This window comes from Galleria mellonella, unplaced genomic scaffold (assembly GCF_026898425.1).
Source record: "Galleria mellonella isolate WM207_F2 unplaced genomic scaffold, CSIRO_AGI_GalMel_v1 utg117, whole genome shotgun sequence".
Classification (NCBI taxonomy): Eukaryota; Metazoa; Arthropoda; class Insecta; order Lepidoptera; family Pyralidae; genus Galleria; species Galleria mellonella.
In genome coordinates, this window is record NW_026441980.1 from 178,832 (window position 1) to 199,174 (window position 20,343).

Below are 20,343 nucleotides of genomic sequence, written 5' to 3' on the forward strand. Positions count from 1 at the left end.
TCGTGTTTCAACCGTGAAGCAGTTGTGTTTGCATGGCTGTGTTTCGGTTTGAAGGGTGGGATATGGCGTGAATTTAAAGGGTACAGAGGAATAACACCTGAGTCCTCAGGAATGGCAACGCATGGGGGGTATCATGGGCGAAACAGTATACTCTGTTATGTCCATAGTACTACTCATGTCTATAGGCGACGGTTACCACTTTCCATCAAGTGGGCCGTCAGCTTGTTTGGCATTCTAAGTTGTATAAAAAAAAGTATAAGTATAATGCGTTCTTTTTTTGTATATTTCTAATAGGAATATTGAAATATATTTTTAATATTTTATTTTTTATTTTTAATTATAGGCATTTTAATATGGTTTTTACTACTTAAAGGTATATCAAGGTATTTTCAAAATTCCTTAATTTACCTTTTTATAGGAAAACTATCGCTAAATAATGGTTTATTGCTATTTATTTTATAATGACAATAATTATAGCAAACCACTTATGTAATTGCAACCATTAGCTTGTAATTTGCAATAATAATGTTTTTAATCGTCTCATAAACACCAGTAATTTAAAATAGTACTTCTATCTGCAGGTAATGAATTGTACAAACTTGTTTCTGGGCCGGCCTGAGTTCACTGTATGTGCATTACTACAGTATTGTACACGTCACAATCAATTTTCAAGGAATAGTTTCAATGATTTTTCTTAAATAAAAACCATACTATTCTATCAGAATCAGATATGAGACAATGTTTTCTTTGTTAAAAATTATCCTTACTCTTCCTTACTAATATTCTAAATATAAAAGTGAGTTTTTTACCGCTTAACCAACCACTATCGAATTTGGTTCGCTTGTAGGTACTGTATGGAATGGAGAAATACATTTCTATAAAATAAGAAAATACAAAGATCCGGAATTTATTACGATAAATCTAAATTTACATTTAACAAATCAATATTGTTGATTTAACAAAAATGCAAAAAAACGCATGAGTTTATGGCATAATAGCTTGTCTTATACATTGCAGTTGCAAGCATCAATTCACTTCCACAATAATGAGTACTGAAATAGTTTACTGTCATTAAAGGTGTAGCTCACTAGATGTGGAATTGCCTAGTAATTGCGATGCGGGGAGTGCGAGGAGGCGCGGCGTTACGCAGTCACTCCTCCCGGGCAGTGTGCGCGGGCGCAGGAATGTCGTCGCGACGCGGGACGCCATAGTTGCCGCAATACGTCAATATGGCATGCCAGTTGTGACACTGCAACGAGTCTACCTAATTTAGACATTACTATTTATATAATAGTCAAATTGTAATAAAAAAAAATAACAATAAAGATATTGGATTGGAATGTATAATTAAGTGATTTTTTGACAATACAATGACTTCAGGTTTTTTTTTAGATTTTAAGATCTATTCTATATATATATATATATATATATTTAAGATCGATTTCTCTCTTCAAGATAGGAAATGGAATGGTAACTCATGATATCAAGTTCGCCAAATGTAATGAGTTAATGGTATTCGGCGATGTCACAGTGAAATCAAAATTGTTAATATTCTTTTAAGAGGATATTTTATTAATGAAACTAAACATGTTTCCTAAAAGATTTAGAACAAACAATAAAATATATAAGTTAATAATTACGACATTATTCTGCATAGTTTATTATAATTATCGTTATTGTATTGTTAATTGACATTGCTCTTTCTGACAGGCGGATCGACGACTGCAGTTTGTTAATGGATGACAATGAAGTGGTTATCCCTCTTGCGCCAACAATATACACTGACGGGGCACCAGTGAGAGATGATAAGTGACAATGAAAACGCAGGTCAGTTAGCCCATCCGGGATTCAGTACGATGGTTTCCAGGGGGACCACACAACGGTCGACCTGACGGGTGTATTGCTAGCAATGGGACTCGTAGTCCGCATTACTAACAATCACTTCCTCCCCAACTCCCATATTGTCTAGTGGTTAGGATACCTGGCTCTCATCCAGGAGGCCCGGGTTCAATTCCCGGTATGGGAAGTAGCTTTTTACATGGGGGGAAGGGTATGTTAGTAATGGGGAGGTTAGTTCCCAATGAATATACCCTATTAGGTCAACCTCCACGCGGTTCCCCCTGGAAACTATCGTGACTAATTTATCGTTGAATTCCTCAAATTGGGCTAATTGACCTGCCTTTTCATCCTCACCTATCACCTCTTACTGGTATCCTGTCACAGTATATACCGATAGCGCAGGCGGCACGGTAACGTGCTATTTTCACCTATTAAAAAAAAACATGGTTCGTTTTTTCTCATTTTTTCCTTCAATGTATGTGCCCATATACAGACGTGAAACTCTGTTTGTGTTTGTAAAGTCTTCAGTTGCGATCTGGCTAGAGAAGTGTCAAAACCTCATAAATATTTTTACTCACACATTTTTAATTCTTTGTATGGGCATGCTATGTTACTGTAGACAATCAGTATTCGAGTAAACGACTTTTGTATAAAGTCTGGCTCTTACATACAGAACTGTATGTACTAGGTTGAAATATTAACTTTTCGAGAACAAGTTTTCTAAATGCAGGTTAGCGTTTTTAAAAAATATATATTTTCATTTATGTGTTGGACAAGGCAATGTGTTGTATAGTTTGATCAACGTCTAAAGTCGTTATTATAGACTGGGTTACGTTCGTAAAGCACCGTGTTTTGTATATACAAGTATATATGGTTACACGAAATTGATTTCGTTGCGCGCTGTAGCGCCCGCGGCGTAATGCAGCGCGACGCATGCGCACCGTCCTCTTCGTTTACTATAATGTTTTATTATTTTTTACCACAGGATATATATTTTTATTTTAATGGATGAAAATAAAATAGTAACCCCGCCTCGGTTGTATTCCGACCGCCAGTGTAATAATAAATAAATAAATATATACGGACAAATCACACAGATTGAGCTAGCCCCAAAGTAAGTTCGAGACTTGTGTTATGGGATACTAACTCAACGATACTATATTTATAATAGATACATATATAGATAAACATCCAAGACCCAGGACAATCAGGAAAAGATCGTTTTCCATCATGACCTGGCCGGGGATCGAACCCAGGGCCTCCACGTCGCAGGCAGGCGTGTTGACCGCTGCGCCACGGAGGACGACAAGTAATGTGGGACAGGAGTAAGAGATGATAGGTGAGGATGAAAGCTGGTCAGTTAGTTTATCGTGATGGATTCGACAAGAATTTATCATGGTAGTTTCTAGGGGAAAATCCAGTGGGAGAGGGATTTCGACCTAATAGAGTTTATAAATGAGCAATGAAGCTGTTAAATGCAGGACTTATTTTAATGGGTGATAATGGAATGGTAACACCGCCCGCGCTATCGGTATACGCTGGCGGGGCACCAGTGAGTGATGATAGGTGACGATGAAAGCAATTCAGTTATGTATCATGACGAATTCCACTAGAATTAACTACGATGGTTTCTAGGGGGAACGACGTGGAAGTCGACCTGATAGGGTGTATTGCTAGCAATGGGTCAGTTAGACCCTATAACTAACAATCCCTTTCCCCCCTGCAGGATATATTAGGTCGATAGGTGATCTGTAGATATACGTATATCGCTGAATAATGACACAGCGCTAACCGAAAGTGAGTAGAATTGCGTGGGCACGAGTAACAGGCATACATACTCATTAATATAAATGTTTACATTGTGCAAAGATCGAATTTGCAACCATCGGAAAGCGAGGCGGCCTGTTAAACTGCTACAACACTGAGTCTGTATATAAATAGTCAATATAAACATATCTATATGTATTAATGTAGTATACCATACATAATCTTAGATTTTATAGATAGAGCATCGAGCCTCAAAAACAGTTCAACTATTTGTCACCTAATTGTCAAATTAGTAGCTGACTTATTTTATTTATAAATGCTCTATATACTTACGCATAAAATGTATCTTGACGTACTATTTAATAATTAAAATGAGTGTTTACACATTAAAAAGTTGTAGAAATTATAAGAAAAAAGAAATATAGAAGTTATAAAGCAATCTCTTATTATTTTATCAGAATTTATCATGCAAAATTGTATGGAAAATTTGAGCCGTTTTTCTCATAGCATTCTTATGCAGACACTCTATCTATATAATCTGAGATAACAAGCTATTATCATTCTACTGCTAGGCACGGGTCTCATAAGAGAAGAATACAACTTACTGTTACTATGCTGGTCACGCGGATTGCCATCAATTTCAAGTTTTCTAGTGTCCTGCTGTATAATTTGTCAGCGTGTCATTTTGTTAAATGTAATATGCACCTACTTCCACAATATACCCGCCCTCAGACATTGCGACCGCAATGTAGATTAGCAAGAGCATTCTCGAAGCTACAATTATTCCATTCAGGCCCTTACGCAATGTCAATAAAAATTTACAATAAAATACCAATGAACTTAAAAAGTGAGGATGATTCTAAAAAGTTTAAAATAGCTCTAAAAAATATTTGATAGAATTTTTCAATGAGAAAATTTAATTGTATTTGTACCTATTTGTTTCAATGTAATAATGTTTTATTTATTTTATGTTAATCGACGATACATACATATGTATAATGTAAAAATTTTGTTATGTACTTTATGAAATATTGATAAATGTGATTGCTGCGCCCTTCCAGGGTTCATGTTGATTCTATACTTTTAATAACTTAAGACCTATATTGTTACAACATGAATTGCAATAAATGATTGAATTGAATTGAATTGAATTTTTTGCTATAATACGCTATGTCTCGTTTTAGTTACCTCTTACGACATCTTGTCCTCCGTGATCTCCGACACCGTCCCTAATTCGACTCTTGGAGGCAAACTTTTGCTTATTTATTTCTATCATGTTACATTATAATCGCTGTGTGGTCCGGCATTGAATAGGCAACCCTTTCCTTTCCGTGGGTGTAGTAAGAGGCAACTAAGGGAGGGTGAGGGATGGGTAGCAGTGTCTCTCTTAAAACATCTTCAAAGCCTAACTGTGGTTGATATTCCGCTGCCAAGCGTGGCAACTACTGACAAAACCCCTCAAGGGGGAGGCTCATAATCAGCAGTGGACAGTTAATGGCTGATATGTTGATGATGATTAGCACTATAACTGGTAGGCCATCAGCTTGTTTGCCATTCTAAGTTGCATATATTCTTTTTTAATTTTACCCATTGTTGTCATACCATGCCGCCATTTTAATATTACATACATTTTTCTGTCGGTTACAATGTTATTATATGTACAGATAATATAGCGTAAAATATCATTTTGATCCATTTGCAATACTTTAGTGTACCAGCCAGCTGTGCGCCGCCCATTGCCAAATTACTTGGAACCGTTGCGGTGCGCTCGCGCCGCCGTGCATTATAAACTGATGTAAGTCTTGAAATTGGAAATTTTTATAAAAAAATATATATATATACGATATAAAATCTTACTTGTTTATAAACAATGAAATAAAATTCTTTAATCTATTTTAACTCTTAAAATGTATTGTATTTTTTTTTTAAATTAAAATTAGCGCAAATAAAAGACAGGTACTTTACAGGTTTGACCTTTTTATTGATAAGGACGTAAAACTGTATTGTAAACATATATATAATATTTAAATTCGACACTTAAATAAATTTAATTTAATTTTTATTTATTTTCATCTTGATTACAGGTTGTGATCAAAATATTAAGTATTTTATAGAAACAAAACACGAAACTTATGAAACGAAATAAATATTTATTTGCCAAAACTCGATTAGCTTGCTTTAGAATTATAATTTTTGTTTGTATAATTAATATCCGTTACTGGTTGTATATTTAAGAGACTTAGCATGTAAGTTGTTTTTAAAAAGCTGTGGATTTTGTATTAAATAAATAAATACAATTTTACATAGATGATTAACTCTACGAATTACACACTGGTCATGCAAGCCTGTATCGTGTAATTCAGAAATGCAATTTAGCCATTAAGTGCTCGGCTGACATATAAAGATACATACCTACATGCGAACTATACAGTTAGATTGAGCAATATAATAGTTAAATTGTAGAATATGTATCTGGACATGAAGCGAACAAAGGAAATATATTTACATAATATATTACACAATCGAATTCAGTGTGGATATTGTGGATAAAAATAGAAATGAATAAAAGATTAAATAACACAGTTTTTATTTTAAAATTAGTTATCATCACAATTGGTTAGTAACTTCATAGTTGAAGATATAGTGTAATATAAAACACAAAAAGTATACAGTCGAAGGAGAATCATTATTCATTCATCAATTCATTCTAATTAGAATCTGAGTTATATTTTTTTTTTTACAAATGTCTATCCGAGTGTCTATCCCAATTGTCTTACATATTTAAAAATCTCAAGGGAATACCCGTATGTCATAAGAGTCAATAAAGTGAGAACAATATTGTAAGCTTTTTAGCGTTAAAACTCGCTCCGGTTTCGCAGGAGTGCAATTTTAATTTACTTACAAGTCTAATTAGTTTTTGTAAATGTACTTTAAAAATATTCAAATGACAGTGGGACACATATTAACATTCGTTGCGTAGTTTAAAAGATATAAGTAGAGAAACAGACAGACGCGGGTAATGATTTTTAACCGACTTTAAAAAGGAGGAGGCGAGAACCTTCTTGTTTCTAGAAGTTGGGTTTGGTTGTATTTTTTTTACCTCATAACTCTGTCATTAATAAACTTTGAGAAATCTTTTTTTATTTGAAAGGGCTCAGATTGGTCCCATATAAATTTTATCAAAATTAGTGTATTCTAGGTGGTGGCTATAATTGTGGTCGGTGCTTTTTTTTTGTTACATCTTAAATAATATTTTCTACTATTTAAGTAAGGCTTCACTATTTTAAGACGTTTAGTATTACTACTAAAGGAACACATCGCCACTGCCACAGTAAAGAGAACGTTTAATATCCCTAACAATTTATAATCATAGACTTGAGAATAATTCATATTACATTTTTAATAAACTTGTCTTACAAGCATGTTGCGTTGACGTCGGCGCACGCGCACCGCGCGGCGATTAATTTTACGATATTTGGGCGTCGCATAGGTATTATTAAGGTGGTATTAAGTGGCGGCGCTGCGGGCTACCGGCACCGACGCCAGCGGACTAGCTCGCCGCACCGGCCGCGCGGGCCCAACAAAACGACCGTAATTCGCCATCCGATCCGTTAGCCTATTTACTGAGACCATCGGTTTGATAACACGCCATACTGTTATCTAACAATTAAGATTAAAAGTGATTAGTCTGAGAATTGTTCCAACTACCAATACATTGAATTTTATTCAAATTTGCTTAGACGTTAACACATAAATATCGAAAGATGAAGTACAAATTTTAACAACTTATTCGAAATTTTGTTAGAATTTGACACGGAAATAAACTATTGGGAAGTAGGTATAATCGAAATATGTAAATAAAATAATACAATACTATTTGGAGAGGCCTTCGATTAAAGAGATATGTCATGATTGACTTGTAAACGCGCAGGGAAATGCTGAGATTAGATACCATACGGTTCTGTTATCACAAACATATTATAGACAGGTGTTCAATACATACAGACGAGGTCGAAAGGGATTGTTAGCATTGAGTTTGACAGCCCCATTGCTAGCAATATGTTCTATTAGGTCGACCTTCACGTGGTTCTTCCAACCAAACCATCTCTTCGTCCACTCAATTATTCTTCAACCATCAATTCTTGTTGAATTCTTCATAATGGATTAACTAACCTGCTTTATCCTCACCTATCATCCTTCACTGGTGCCCCGCTGGTGTATACCATTCCATTATCACCCATTAAAAAGTACATACAGACTTACTACAGAAGCGTGTCTCATGTTTATGATTAAACATAAAACTGTCTGTAAAAAAAGGAATTAATCAACTTTATTATTTTTTTATGCAAGTTGATAAATAGATAGATAGATAATTTATTTGCATTACTTCACAGCACACAAATTACAATACAAACATACACATAATACATAGTAAAAGAGATGAAAGAATGAAAAACAAAAAAAGCAACAATATATATATATATATATTACGAGTATTATTGTAACTTTATGGTACATATATAATAATAAAGCATATATTTGTGGGACACGATGGCCTGCGGGCTCGATTTGTAAATATTACATGAATGTAAGTATATTTTCTGTTAATGGTATTATTGGCGTATAATATCGGTGAGTGGGTAGGCAGAGATAGGAATCGCACATCTTGTGCGATCGTCGCGGATCTGATCGATTGGTCATGGGCCGGGCACACCTGCAAATTGAAAATATCTTGCGCAACGCGAGCTCCGACCTTACAACACTTATGATATTATTTTGCATGGAAATACATGGAAAAAATAATATTTTGTACAATAAATATTTTGTAAAGTAAAATTCTAAATGTTGCCTATGATAGTGACAAAGTAAGTAAATTATACATATGTGACAACTGGACAGGAATGATTTTGATAATTTAATCATCATCGTATCAATCATTAACTATTCACTGCTAAATATAGGTCTCCTCCGATTAGGAAGTTTTGCTAGTAGTTGCCACGCTTGGCAGGCGGGTTAACAACCGCAGTTTTTTCAATAGGTGATAATGGAATGGTAACCCCACCCGCGCTATTGGTATACACCGGCGGAGCACCAGTGAAGGATGATAGGTGAGGATGAAGCAGGTCAGTTAGCCCATCGTGACAAATTCAATAAGAATTGTTTACAATGATTTCCAGGGGGAACCACTTGGAGGTCGACCTAATGGGATATATTGCTAGCAATCGGATTGCTATTGCTTTTAATGGCTGAGATAACATGATATTTTTGTTTCTTTGGTTATGTTTTAAGAGCAACGTTGCTGTACATCGTTCGACCATTATTTTAATAACAGATTACAGGGTGTCTGAATATATGTGAATTTTTTTATTGTATTATAACTTCTTAATGCCTGAACAGATTTGGATGTATGGGGTACAGTTAATTTTCTTAGGTTATTCCGAGTAACATCGGACTCTATTTTAAAGTGTTATAGCTTTAAAACAATCTCTAAAATTAAAATTACAATTTGCTTTCATAGCAAAATCTTTATTATAAGGACAAATGTGAAGTATATTTTCTAAAATGTTTCATAAGAGAGGAGAATTGACGATTAATTAGTGCCACAGTACCAACTCCTTCCGTTAGACCGCATTCAAAGTCGGGCGGCTCGAATTATCGATAGTCAACGCCTTACTGTCCGACTTGACCCATTGAAACTGCGCAGAGATGTTGCATCTCTGTGCATCTTCTACCGAATTTATCATGGGGAGTGTTCTGAGGAATTGTTCGGATTGATACCTGCTGCTGATTTTCACCACCGTACAACCCGCCACAAACTAAAGTTTCATCCCAATCATCTGGACGAGTGGCGGTCTTCCACCGTGCGTTTTTCAAGGCACTTTCTTCCACGCACAACCATTCTTTGGAATCAACTTCCAGCAGCAGTATTTCCGAACCGATACGACAACATAACCTTCAAGAAAAGAGTATATTCCTTTTTAAAAGGCCGGCAGCACACCTGCAATGCCGCTGGTGTTGTGGGTGATCATGGGCGGCGGTAGTCACTTACCATCAGGTGAGCCGCATGCTCGTTTGCCCCCTGTGTTGTAAAAAAAAAAATATTAAATTATTTTGTTATCGAAGTAACCATGATAGTCACTACTCGTGACTACGGTCGGTGTGACCTGGTAGAAATGTCGAGATAACTCCGGTAAATTATCATGGTTTATTGAAATGATCGCATCTCCTCTCTTATAAAACATAAAATATGTAGCGTAAAAGAATAAAAGTTAATAATTTTCGAAATGGTTTAAATCAAAATTATTATGATTTTAGTTTATGATGATCCTTAAAATTTCGCGCTATTATTTAATTAAAATATTGGGTTAAAAGGCAAATTTAGAGAAATGGCTCAGAGGAAGAGCTCCAATAAGAGCAGGTATTGATTAAAATAGAGAATATTTTGTCTAATTTTGAATTACCAATTGCTGCTAAGATTTTTTCAAAGTTTTTTCTATAATAATATCATTTAATTTTTGAATGATAGCGTTGTGGCCTAGCAGTATACATTGCATTCACATGCGGTTTGTACTCAATGTTCCAAAGGCCGTGAGTTCGAATTTGGTTCACATAAAAAAAAAAAAAACTTTGTATATGAATTCTAATATATTGGATATTATGATGATATGATGATAAACAGCGTTAATAAATTAAATTAATCTGGATAACAGACATACTCGCTACACAATAGACACTAGCATTTTCTCTTGCAATCAATTGAAAGATGGCTGAAAATTAATAAATAAAATAAAATTAATTAACCAAGACGATTGTAGTAGAAAAAAATTTACCAAAATATCAGGTAGTTTTTAAAAACGAAATTTTTTATTTATTTTCGTTTTGAAACCTGCCCTAACTTCGCATTTTTTTGAGTAAAATATATTTGTTATTGTAGCTTTCTATAGGTGAAAGCATTTTTTAAATTTAGCAATTACAAACAAATAAAAAAAAAATCAAATCGTTCCTTTTTATAATATTTTGTTTTTCAATTTCAATTCGATTTGTTCACAACAATATTACACCGTGTTGAACATTTTTTATTAGTTCAGACTATTTTGGACTGATGTGTAGTTTCATATAGCATCACAGTATGTACAAGTGACTAACATCCTCGAGCAGGCAGCTCGCTTGTAGTGAATTTGCCCTCGTTGCGTGAGATTTGATTAGTACAGCCGCTTACTATTCCAGGCGTCAATCATTCCGTTGAAGACTAATTTAATTTCGCTTTGTTTTCAGTTTTCCTTTATTCAGTTACGTCTTGGCCAGATGCGCCTTTTGCTTAGTGCCCAGTCCGGGCAGAAGGTATCGAGATACTGAAGCTTTACAATGTGATGAATCTTATTCATTTACTCATATGTCTTGGTAATATTTTAATGATAAATTTAAGTTACAACTAACGGTTGATCTAATCTAGCCTTTATGTTTTTTCATTAAATGATACTGAACTGGTTGAACCCTGCCTGCATTGTCGGTATACGCTGGCGAGGTACCAATGAGGGGTGATAGGTGAGGATGAAGGTTGGTCATCACGTTGAATTCATCACCATGGTGTCCTAGGGTCAAGCCACAAAAAAATACACATCATACAACAAATGAATTCAACAATTCTCTAAATCAATCTAAAAATTTGATAATTACAGATATTATTTCAATAATGACAATAGGTATAAAAGAGTGCTATTCATGTACTAGCGCCACCATTTGCATCAGGTAAGTCCTTAGTTTATTTATCATTCCAAATTAAATAAAAAATTCTGAATCTGTTAAATTGATTTTTTATTCAATTATCTACCAAAAAGTAGTAATTAACGGATTTCTTTTTATATTACAGTCAATTGTTAATATTAATAACTTCGTATATATATGTAATTTTTATGTATTTATTCTTATATATTTATAGGGATTTTGTGCCGTCGGTACAACACACACGTTCTCGGGGTAGGCCACCAACGCGATGGACTGGCCTCATCAAAACGGCCACACAGCAGTCTATTGTGGAATGCTCTCGCTCGGCTGTGAGCAGAAGTAGATGGAGACGCATTGCGAGGACCTCGATCGCGAAGGAGGGCTTCATCGACAATCCACTATCATCATAAAAACCACGACCACTCTGTCTAGAGTGTACGACTGAAGAGAGAGAGAGATATTTTGTGCAGGCGAGGTTACCATTCCATTATCATCCATTAAAAAAAACCTACACTGGTACCGCTACTAAGAGTGTTCAACGCTCAGATTGCTCAACAGTGCAACGGGAGTCGGCGCGTCTAATAAGAAACCAATATGTTTACTCGACTCGCACAGATATTTTATAGAGCGCTCCAAATTGTTATTTCATTTACAACAGTTCGTTTGACTTTTATGGGAACAATAAAAATACTTAAACCATTGTTGAGACAGGCAGGCGCATGCAGCTGCTTCTCGTATATGATTGTGTCGTGAATGTGGTGACTGTAAGTTCGTATATAACAGTACTTTGTGATGTGTAAGCTTCATATGTAATACTAGTTGTATTCTGCGACTTTACCTTTGGATATATACTGAATGATAGATTGAACGATAGATTGAATTTTAAATGTATGTCTTTATTTATCAAAGATAGATAAATACTCTTTATTGTTTCCTCCAAAAGATTACAACAGCACCTATTATAAATACAAACAATTACAAGAAATAATCACAATGAGAAAACAATGGGCGACCTTATCGCTAAGAGCGATCTCTTCCAGGCAACCTTTGGATGGAGAGGAGCAATTATAAACAGTTGGATCGGAGGCACGATGAAAATTCTATTATTTCTAAAATATAGAGATGTGATACATGTAATAATGTTAATATATATCCCTACTCACTATTATATACATATATATACATATACACACACACACACACACATATATATATATATATATATATATATATATACACATACATATAAACACATATACACACATACGCATACACATACACACATACATGCATATAAACACCTACACAAATAAATAAGTACATAAATACTATATTATACTATACTATCATAATATACGAGTAATAATATGATATTATTGTTATGAATTAAAGTCAATTTTTTTAAAATATTTAATACAATTTAATTTGAATAATATTATGTAATTTTTAATCATTAACACATGTTCATAAGATTTCAACGTTGTGTTTTCAACTTCACTATAAACTAGTGATATTCTGCAGCTTTGTCCGCGTGAATCAGTAAAGTAGCCTATGTACTAAGTTAGGATGTAAACTGCCTGTGTACAAAATTTTAGTCAAATTCCTTGTATTCATCCATCGTTACAAACTGTCACACTTATAATATTAATGGGATTATGTTCAGATTATTATTATTACGCAATAATGTAATTTGGAAACATTGCACTCGGTGAGAGAGCAACATGTCTTGTCTGAGTTACTACTGTCTAACCTATTTCTGTTTTCAAGTAAGTACCTAACAGTAAACTTGATGCAAATTCAAGTAAAACATCACAAAAAATAGTAGTTAAAAAGTTAGAAGGGTTACCATCCGTTTTACTGTTTTACATCTTTTTTACTGTGAACGAAGTAGGCGGCAAATAAGTATACAGCCTGTCTGATGGTAAACGGTCACTGTAGCCTATGAACGCCTGCATGCTAATGCAAATGTACCTATGCTATATATATATATATATATATATATATATATATATATATATATATATATATATATAGGTATATATATATATGTATATATATGTATATGTATATGTATAATATTTTATGTATGTATTTTCTATTTTATATATATAACTATATTTGTGTACAAAAGTAGTGTCTATATGCCCATAGAGATTCTAGATGAGTAGCAGTTATTTTTAATAATTTTATTTTTAAACTAGCTGTTGCCCGCGACTTCGTCCGCGTTTCCGTCGTTTTTCGTAAAATAAGTAGCCTATGTCCTTCCTCACGGTTCCGTGGTTTTGATGTAACAAACACATTTCCCTTCACTGCTCTGCTCCTATTGATCGTAGCGTGATGAAAAGTATACTATAACCTGCCCAGGAGTATGCAGAATAATTGTACCATGTTTCGTTAAAATCCGTCGAGTAGTTTTTGTTTCTATAACGAACATACATACAGACAGACAGACAGACAAAAATTTTACTGATTGCGTTTTTGGCATCAGTATCGATCACTAATCACCCGCCGATAGTTATTTTGGAAATATATTTCATGTACAGAATTGACCTCTCTACAGATTTATTATAAGTATAAATTATATTTTTATTATCAGTATAGGTCGCTAGATTAGCTTAATACAGCACTGTACTTGTAATATTATAGCCGCTGTAGCTTCATTTCAATAGCATTGTCTCCCTGTCAATTAAAAAAAAAGACACATTTTACGTTGTATGTATTCAACCCGCTAGGAGCCCATCGGAACGTCACCCCTCTGTTTACGCGGCACACAAACTTACTACGCAACCAACCCCCGTAAACAGGGGTTGGTCTCCGTAGTTTCGCTACGCGTCGTTAGATAGCGCAATTATTCAGTCACAAGTCTTAGTAATGCAGTTCAATGTACTTATAGATATTTGTGTTAAATTAAAAATTATATTAAAAAATTCAATTTTGAGCATTAATAAAATAAAACTAATGCATTAACTATTTATAATACTATTTTGACAACTTATGTTAATAAGATTCAACATTAATGTTTTTTTTTTAATTTATATTTTTTTTTTATACTTGCGGTCTTCATAATAAAGTATAAATATTATAATACTTTATAAACTATATGTTTATAATATTTTTAATAAATTTATTCTCAATTCAATGCAAATTTAATGCAGTATACATACATACATATATATACATTTTTACTATACTTATCTTCATAAGTTTTGATATAGATTAATCATTTTTATAGATAATAATTTTTGGAAATTATTTAATTTCTTTTATAAAGACTGTGTATTATGATGGAAGGCACATTAAAATAAAAAAAACTTATAAAAGTTAATAACAACCTTTAAAAATAATCGCATCTTATGTTCCGACAATATTTTAGTTCATCTATCCGATAACAGATGGCGTTAGGAGTGTCGACGTGGGGCCTCTCTTCAATTTGCAATGCGGCCCGTGCGAGCGGCCGTCGCGGCGGCGGCCTCACAACACAACTCGTCGCATAATTATTAACATTACAATTGAACGATAGTAAAAGTAGTGAAGCTCATACATTAAAAATCATATTCAAAGAATTATTAATAATATTCACATATGTTAAGTAACAATACTTCAAAACAAATATTACGTAGGTACTTGTATTGTAGCACTAACGTATTTCACGAGCTAGATATAAGAAAACTGATTGACCGAAATCAGAAAATAAGTATATTATGTTTGTACAGTAAATTGGTATTGTATAATTTTAAAACAATTTTACCACTTACATAGACAGGTAGATAGTGTAAATATGTTTACTCGCAAACTGCAGCAATTCTATAATTAGGCAAGTATAATGTATAATTAATCAAAAGGTCAAATAGAAAGTACTATATAAATACACAATTAGATATATGTATACGAATATATTGTGGAATAAAAAATGGGTAACAAATTTTAATAATAAAGAAACTATAATGAATTCATAGATAATTGTTAGTATTAAATAAAAGAAAAAAAAAAATAGTATGAGAAAAAGGGACAAATTGACTCTATACTTGCAATGACAAGTGTGTTTATTATGTTAATTTATCATTTCAGTTCAATATTTAAATATTATATATTGAATTGAACTGATGAACTAAAATCTTAAAAGGATCAGGATACAATTTGAACATACAAAATTAATAAACGATTTATTTTTTGAACATGAAAATAAAAAAAAAATATATAATTTATATTTCAAATTAAATTTATTAATTTATTTAAATAAACTGTCAATAAAATGTAATTTACATCATCAGCATCATCATCATTTCGGTCATCAATACGTACCTACAAACATAAGTCTACCACAATAGACTATTACTTTTAAAGTGGGTAGGGTAGATCGTACCCACAGTAATGATAATAGTGTTATTAACAAAGTTGTCGGTGTGATTAGCTGCCGTTTGATTTATTTTTTGTTTATTTTTAATTATAAATATTTATTATAAATCAGTAACTAAAACCCGGGCCGGTTTTATTGATATTCAGACAGCATTAAATAAAGCTACCGTAGAGAGTAACTTGTAAACATATAATATTATAACTTGTAAACATATAATAATATATATAAAATATTCTATCTTGTAAACATATAATATTATAACTTGTAAACATATAATTTGTCATATTAATTTGTACATTCACATATGTAAATAATTCTTTCCACTTTGAAATTATTTACAATATTTAAAATAATTTTACTGAGACATTTTTTATTAATGTATACCATATAATATATACCTATTCATATTGTATCTGTAGTAATACGGTTTATATTCTAATCATCATTATCATCATACCAGCCGTCTACTGTCCGCTGCTGAATATAGGCCGCGGGCCCCAAAAGAGGGTATTTTTCTGTATATTCTTAGTCATGCTGAATTTGTATCTGCTGTATGTATCTGATGTCTCGTACATCAGGCGAGGTATTAAATAACGTTACCCTATTCTAGTATATAATAATGCTAACGGTTATTAAATATAATTTCCCATGAATTAGGTATATAATGTATTTTTTATAACAAAAGTTTCACCAATTAAGAGTAAATGAGAGTCAAATTATTGCAGCAATTTTGTCTTCATATTAGGATCATTACCATAAATAACACTAAAATTTTTATTTCCTAATCGAGTGTCTAGTATAGGTAATAGAATATAGAATACGATGAGCAGTTATGTTAAATATACATATATTTGTGAAGTATGATAGTAGGCGTATTGTAAGTTCTTTTTCTTACAACTTTACCTCGGCAAAATATCTCTATAGTAGAGACAACCTTTAAACAATTTTAACATAAAAATTTTGTTCATTTACATTTTTATTCCTGTGTAAATTAAATTATATAAATAAATAATAATATTATTTATTAGATATTATTTGTATGTATTATGTAAATAGTAACTCTTTTCTATATTTTTATAGCCCTGAAAAATATGTAATAATAATTTTACTGTTACATACGAGAATTAAAATTTTGAATCCTGCATGTGATTTTATTTTCATTTACGGATGACATTGTGTACATGTTAGTGTCTAAGTGCGGCATCACAGCCGAAGTGTTGCGAGCGCGGAGTGTAGTGTAGGGTCAATGCAGTGTACGAGCCGTCGGTAGCATATCTCATCAGGTGTCGCGAGCGGAGCGCGCCACTGGCTCGGTAACGCGTCGCAGAATTTTCCGACAAGCGATCGCGGACAGGCTGGCGAGCGGCGGGCGGGCGCGGGGCGCGGGCGGCGCGGCGCGGGCAGCGGGGCGCGGGCGGGGCTCGCGGGGCGGCGCAGTAATTACATCGTCATTAGCGGGCGGCGGCGCTGGGCGGGGCCGCCCCTCTCCGAGCGGCGGGCGCGCGCAGCGCCGCGTCGCCCCACAGTCCGCTCCGTGCTGCCGTCGCGCACGCACGCGCATGTCGCTCGCTGTCGTCCCCGGTGATGTGAGGTGGCCCCCGCCGCTGCCGCAGCGCCGCGCGATCTACGCGCTATTTTCGCGAACGAGTACGCCAGTTGAAGGCTCGAGAGCCTTCGAGCCGGCAAGACGCCGTCCACCGTGGATTTGAGGTACGGCGCCATGGCGGCGACCACGTACATGCCCGCCGAGATGGACCTCGGAAACCTCGGCGGGTACCACGCTGCGTCGCCGCGGAGCGCCGAGCCCGCGGATATGAAGTATCAGCACCACCTGCAAGCTGGAGGATCGCCGTCGCCGGGAGCGCCGGTGCTCGGCAATCCGTGGGCATCGCTGCCGCCGGCCGACCCTTGGGCCATGCACCAGCACCACTCTCACGCGCACCAGCCCGACGTCAAACCGCCTCCGGCGCCGCACGAGCACCGCCACCTGCAGCACAGCGCGCACGGATGGCACGCGCCTGTCGTCAGCCCGCACTATGGTGCCGGCTCCCCTGTCGCCCTGCACGGCGGCTACCCGGTGCCTATGCACCAGCATCACATGCTGCGAGATGTGCAACCTTCCCCGCACCCGCTCCACCACCACCATGCGTTGGAACGCGACCAACCGGAGGAAGATACGCCGACGAGTGACGATCTCGAGGCCTTCGCCAAACAGTTCAAGCAACGCAGAATTAAACTAGGCTTCACGCAGGCCGACGTCGGCCTTGCGTTAGGAACCCTGTATGGAAACGTTTTTTCCCAGACGACGATTTGTCGATTTGAGGCGTTGCAACTTAGCTTCAAAAATATGTGCAAACTCAAACCATTGCTCCAAAAGTGGCTCGAGGAAGCAGACTCGACAACGGGCAGTCCGACGAGCATCGATAAAATAGCCGCCCAGGGGCGGAAGAGAAAGAAGCGCACGTCGATAGAGGTATCAGTGAAAGGCGCACTGGAGCAGCATTTCCACAAACAGCCGAAACCGTCGGCGCAGGAGATCACGTCGCTAGCAGACAGCCTGCAACTGGAGAAGGAAGTCGTCCGCGTCTGGTTCTGCAACCGGCGGCAGAAGGAGAAGCGGATGACCCCGCCAAACACGCTCGGCGGCGAGATGATGGAGGGCATGGGGCACGCGCACTACGGGCACGGCGACGTGCACGGCTCGCCGCTGCAGCACTCGCACTCGCCGCCAGGGCTGTCGCCGCAGCACGCGCTGCCGCAGGGCGCGCACACGCTGGCCGCGCACTAACAGTTCGCCCCGTGGGCGCCGCCGCGGCCCTACTATGCGGAGCCGCACTAGCGCGCCCGCCCGCGGGATACCTCTGTACATAGATAGCGTGTACATACGCGCCGCGCGCCGGGACGTGCCCGCGGCGCACAGTGACGGACGGGCCGACGCGGCTGTAAATAATTCGTGCGTGCGGCCCCGTCCCATGGACCTCCCGAACGCTAAGTTTAAGTTGTTCTTTATAATTTCAGTGAAGTCATTGATTAATTATGTGAGTAATGTTAAGATCGAAGCCAGTAATCGTTTATACTTTATCGAAACGCCGAGGTTCACAGTGAGCACCGATAATGTTTAGCTAGATAGTCTAATTGATAAATAAGAGCTTAATCGGAGGAAGAGCCCGGCGTCGCTCACGCACCCTTGCCGCGCGGCCGTCAGCTCGTCGTGTGGTAAGTACGGCGACATTACACAGTGAGTCGATCCTTGTACCGCGGTACAGCCACCAGTGCCTCCTAGAGTTACGATCGCTTGTCGACAGTACGGGCCGGCCGCGACCGGCGAGGAGTGCGAAGCGCTATTCATTTTTGTAAAGGACTATTTCATCGAATTTATTTATAGATATTATACATTAACGATGTTCATACATGCCTACCTGTCAGTAGGGAGTCATTGTGGTGTGGATTAAATTTAAATTGTTGCTATTACTGTAAATTTATGATTAGTGGCGAGATGGCGAGAGTAAAAAATATGAATCGGGTCGATGCTTCGTCTTGTAAGGGAATACGAGTGAGTCAATAGGTGCAATTTTTATTTTAAGTGTTTAACAAAAACGAGTGTGAACGCGGGCCGCTCTCGGTGATACATCCACTATCGAGCATGTATCACAGCGAGTGGTGAACGGCGAGCGGCGAGCGTGCGGTGTGGGCAGCCGCTGCTCGTGTCGAGGCTCGAACGATTGCTCGCCGCTCGCCGCTCGCCGTCCGCCGCCCGCCGCGCGCCCGGACCTCCCGGCACACTCGGCACAGACCTAGGTCCCACACATAATAATTTATTAAAAAAAATATTATTGAAAAGATGCAGACACGATGCCAAAATGGTTTTATTCCTGTTTTTTACTTGTTTTGTTGTTTTTTTCGTTTGTATGTATTTGTGGCCAACCTTGGTACTTAATACTTGTAAAAATAGGTATTTTTTCTATATAAAATAATGTACCTACAACGTATATGATGATATATATTAAAAAAGTTCTTTATAGAAATTGAAATATGGAAATGACTTTTATTCTTACTGTCCCAAAGTGAAGTTTGCCTTCTTTATACACACGTTCCATTCTCATTAACACAAACTCCAATTAGTATTTTGAAAATAGAGTGAAAATACACGAAATGAACTTTACGCTCCAGTGGTACGCCTAGTTACATTATCGCTGTATGTTACTGCATGATACTATGTACCTATTGATAAATGTGTATATAGTGAACTAAGTTACGAAGTGGTACAATGGATATAACGCTGCGAACAAGTCCTTATTAGTGAAATTGATCATAATAGTGCTAAACTATTTTATATTGTCGTCTTAAGTATTTAAATAAACCAGAGTAAATATTTTACTAAGTATTATTTTTTGACGTTTCCCGACATGCTCTATGGCTTGGATATATTAATCGCTGTTAAAAAATGAAGGGATGATCTCGGGTCGTGTGTATTTGGTTTATTTATGGGAACAACGGCAGGTAGGGCCAAGTGACTAGACCCCGTATTAGGTGCGACAAAAAAACACCATACTTTTGAATGTATTGTTGTTATCTATATTTTTTTACTAATTTTTTGATAATATTTTGTGGATAACATATAAATAGTTCTTAAAAATTTTAAAAATTAAACTCGT

At 36.4% G+C, this 20,343-nt stretch overlaps 1 protein-coding gene and 1 non-coding gene across 2 annotated transcripts; both read left to right on the plus strand.

Annotated features, from left to right (window-relative positions):
• Positions 1 to 1,954: 1,954 nt before the first annotated feature.
• On the plus strand, positions 1,955 to 2,026 carry Trnae-uuc (transfer RNA glutamic acid (anticodon UUC)). Its single transcript has one exon. It is a non-coding gene; the product is annotated as a tRNA-Glu (tRNA).
• Positions 2,027 to 17,196: 15,170 nt separating this feature from the next.
• On the plus strand, positions 17,197 to 19,727 carry LOC113521724 (silk gland factor 3). The gene has a single exon (XM_026907403.3). The coding sequence runs from the start codon at positions 17,409 to 17,411 to the stop codon at positions 18,474 to 18,476; it is 1,068 nt and encodes a 355-aa protein (XP_026763204.1). The 5' UTR covers positions 17,197 to 17,408; the 3' UTR covers positions 18,477 to 19,727.
• Positions 19,728 to 20,343: the final 616 nt, after the last annotated feature.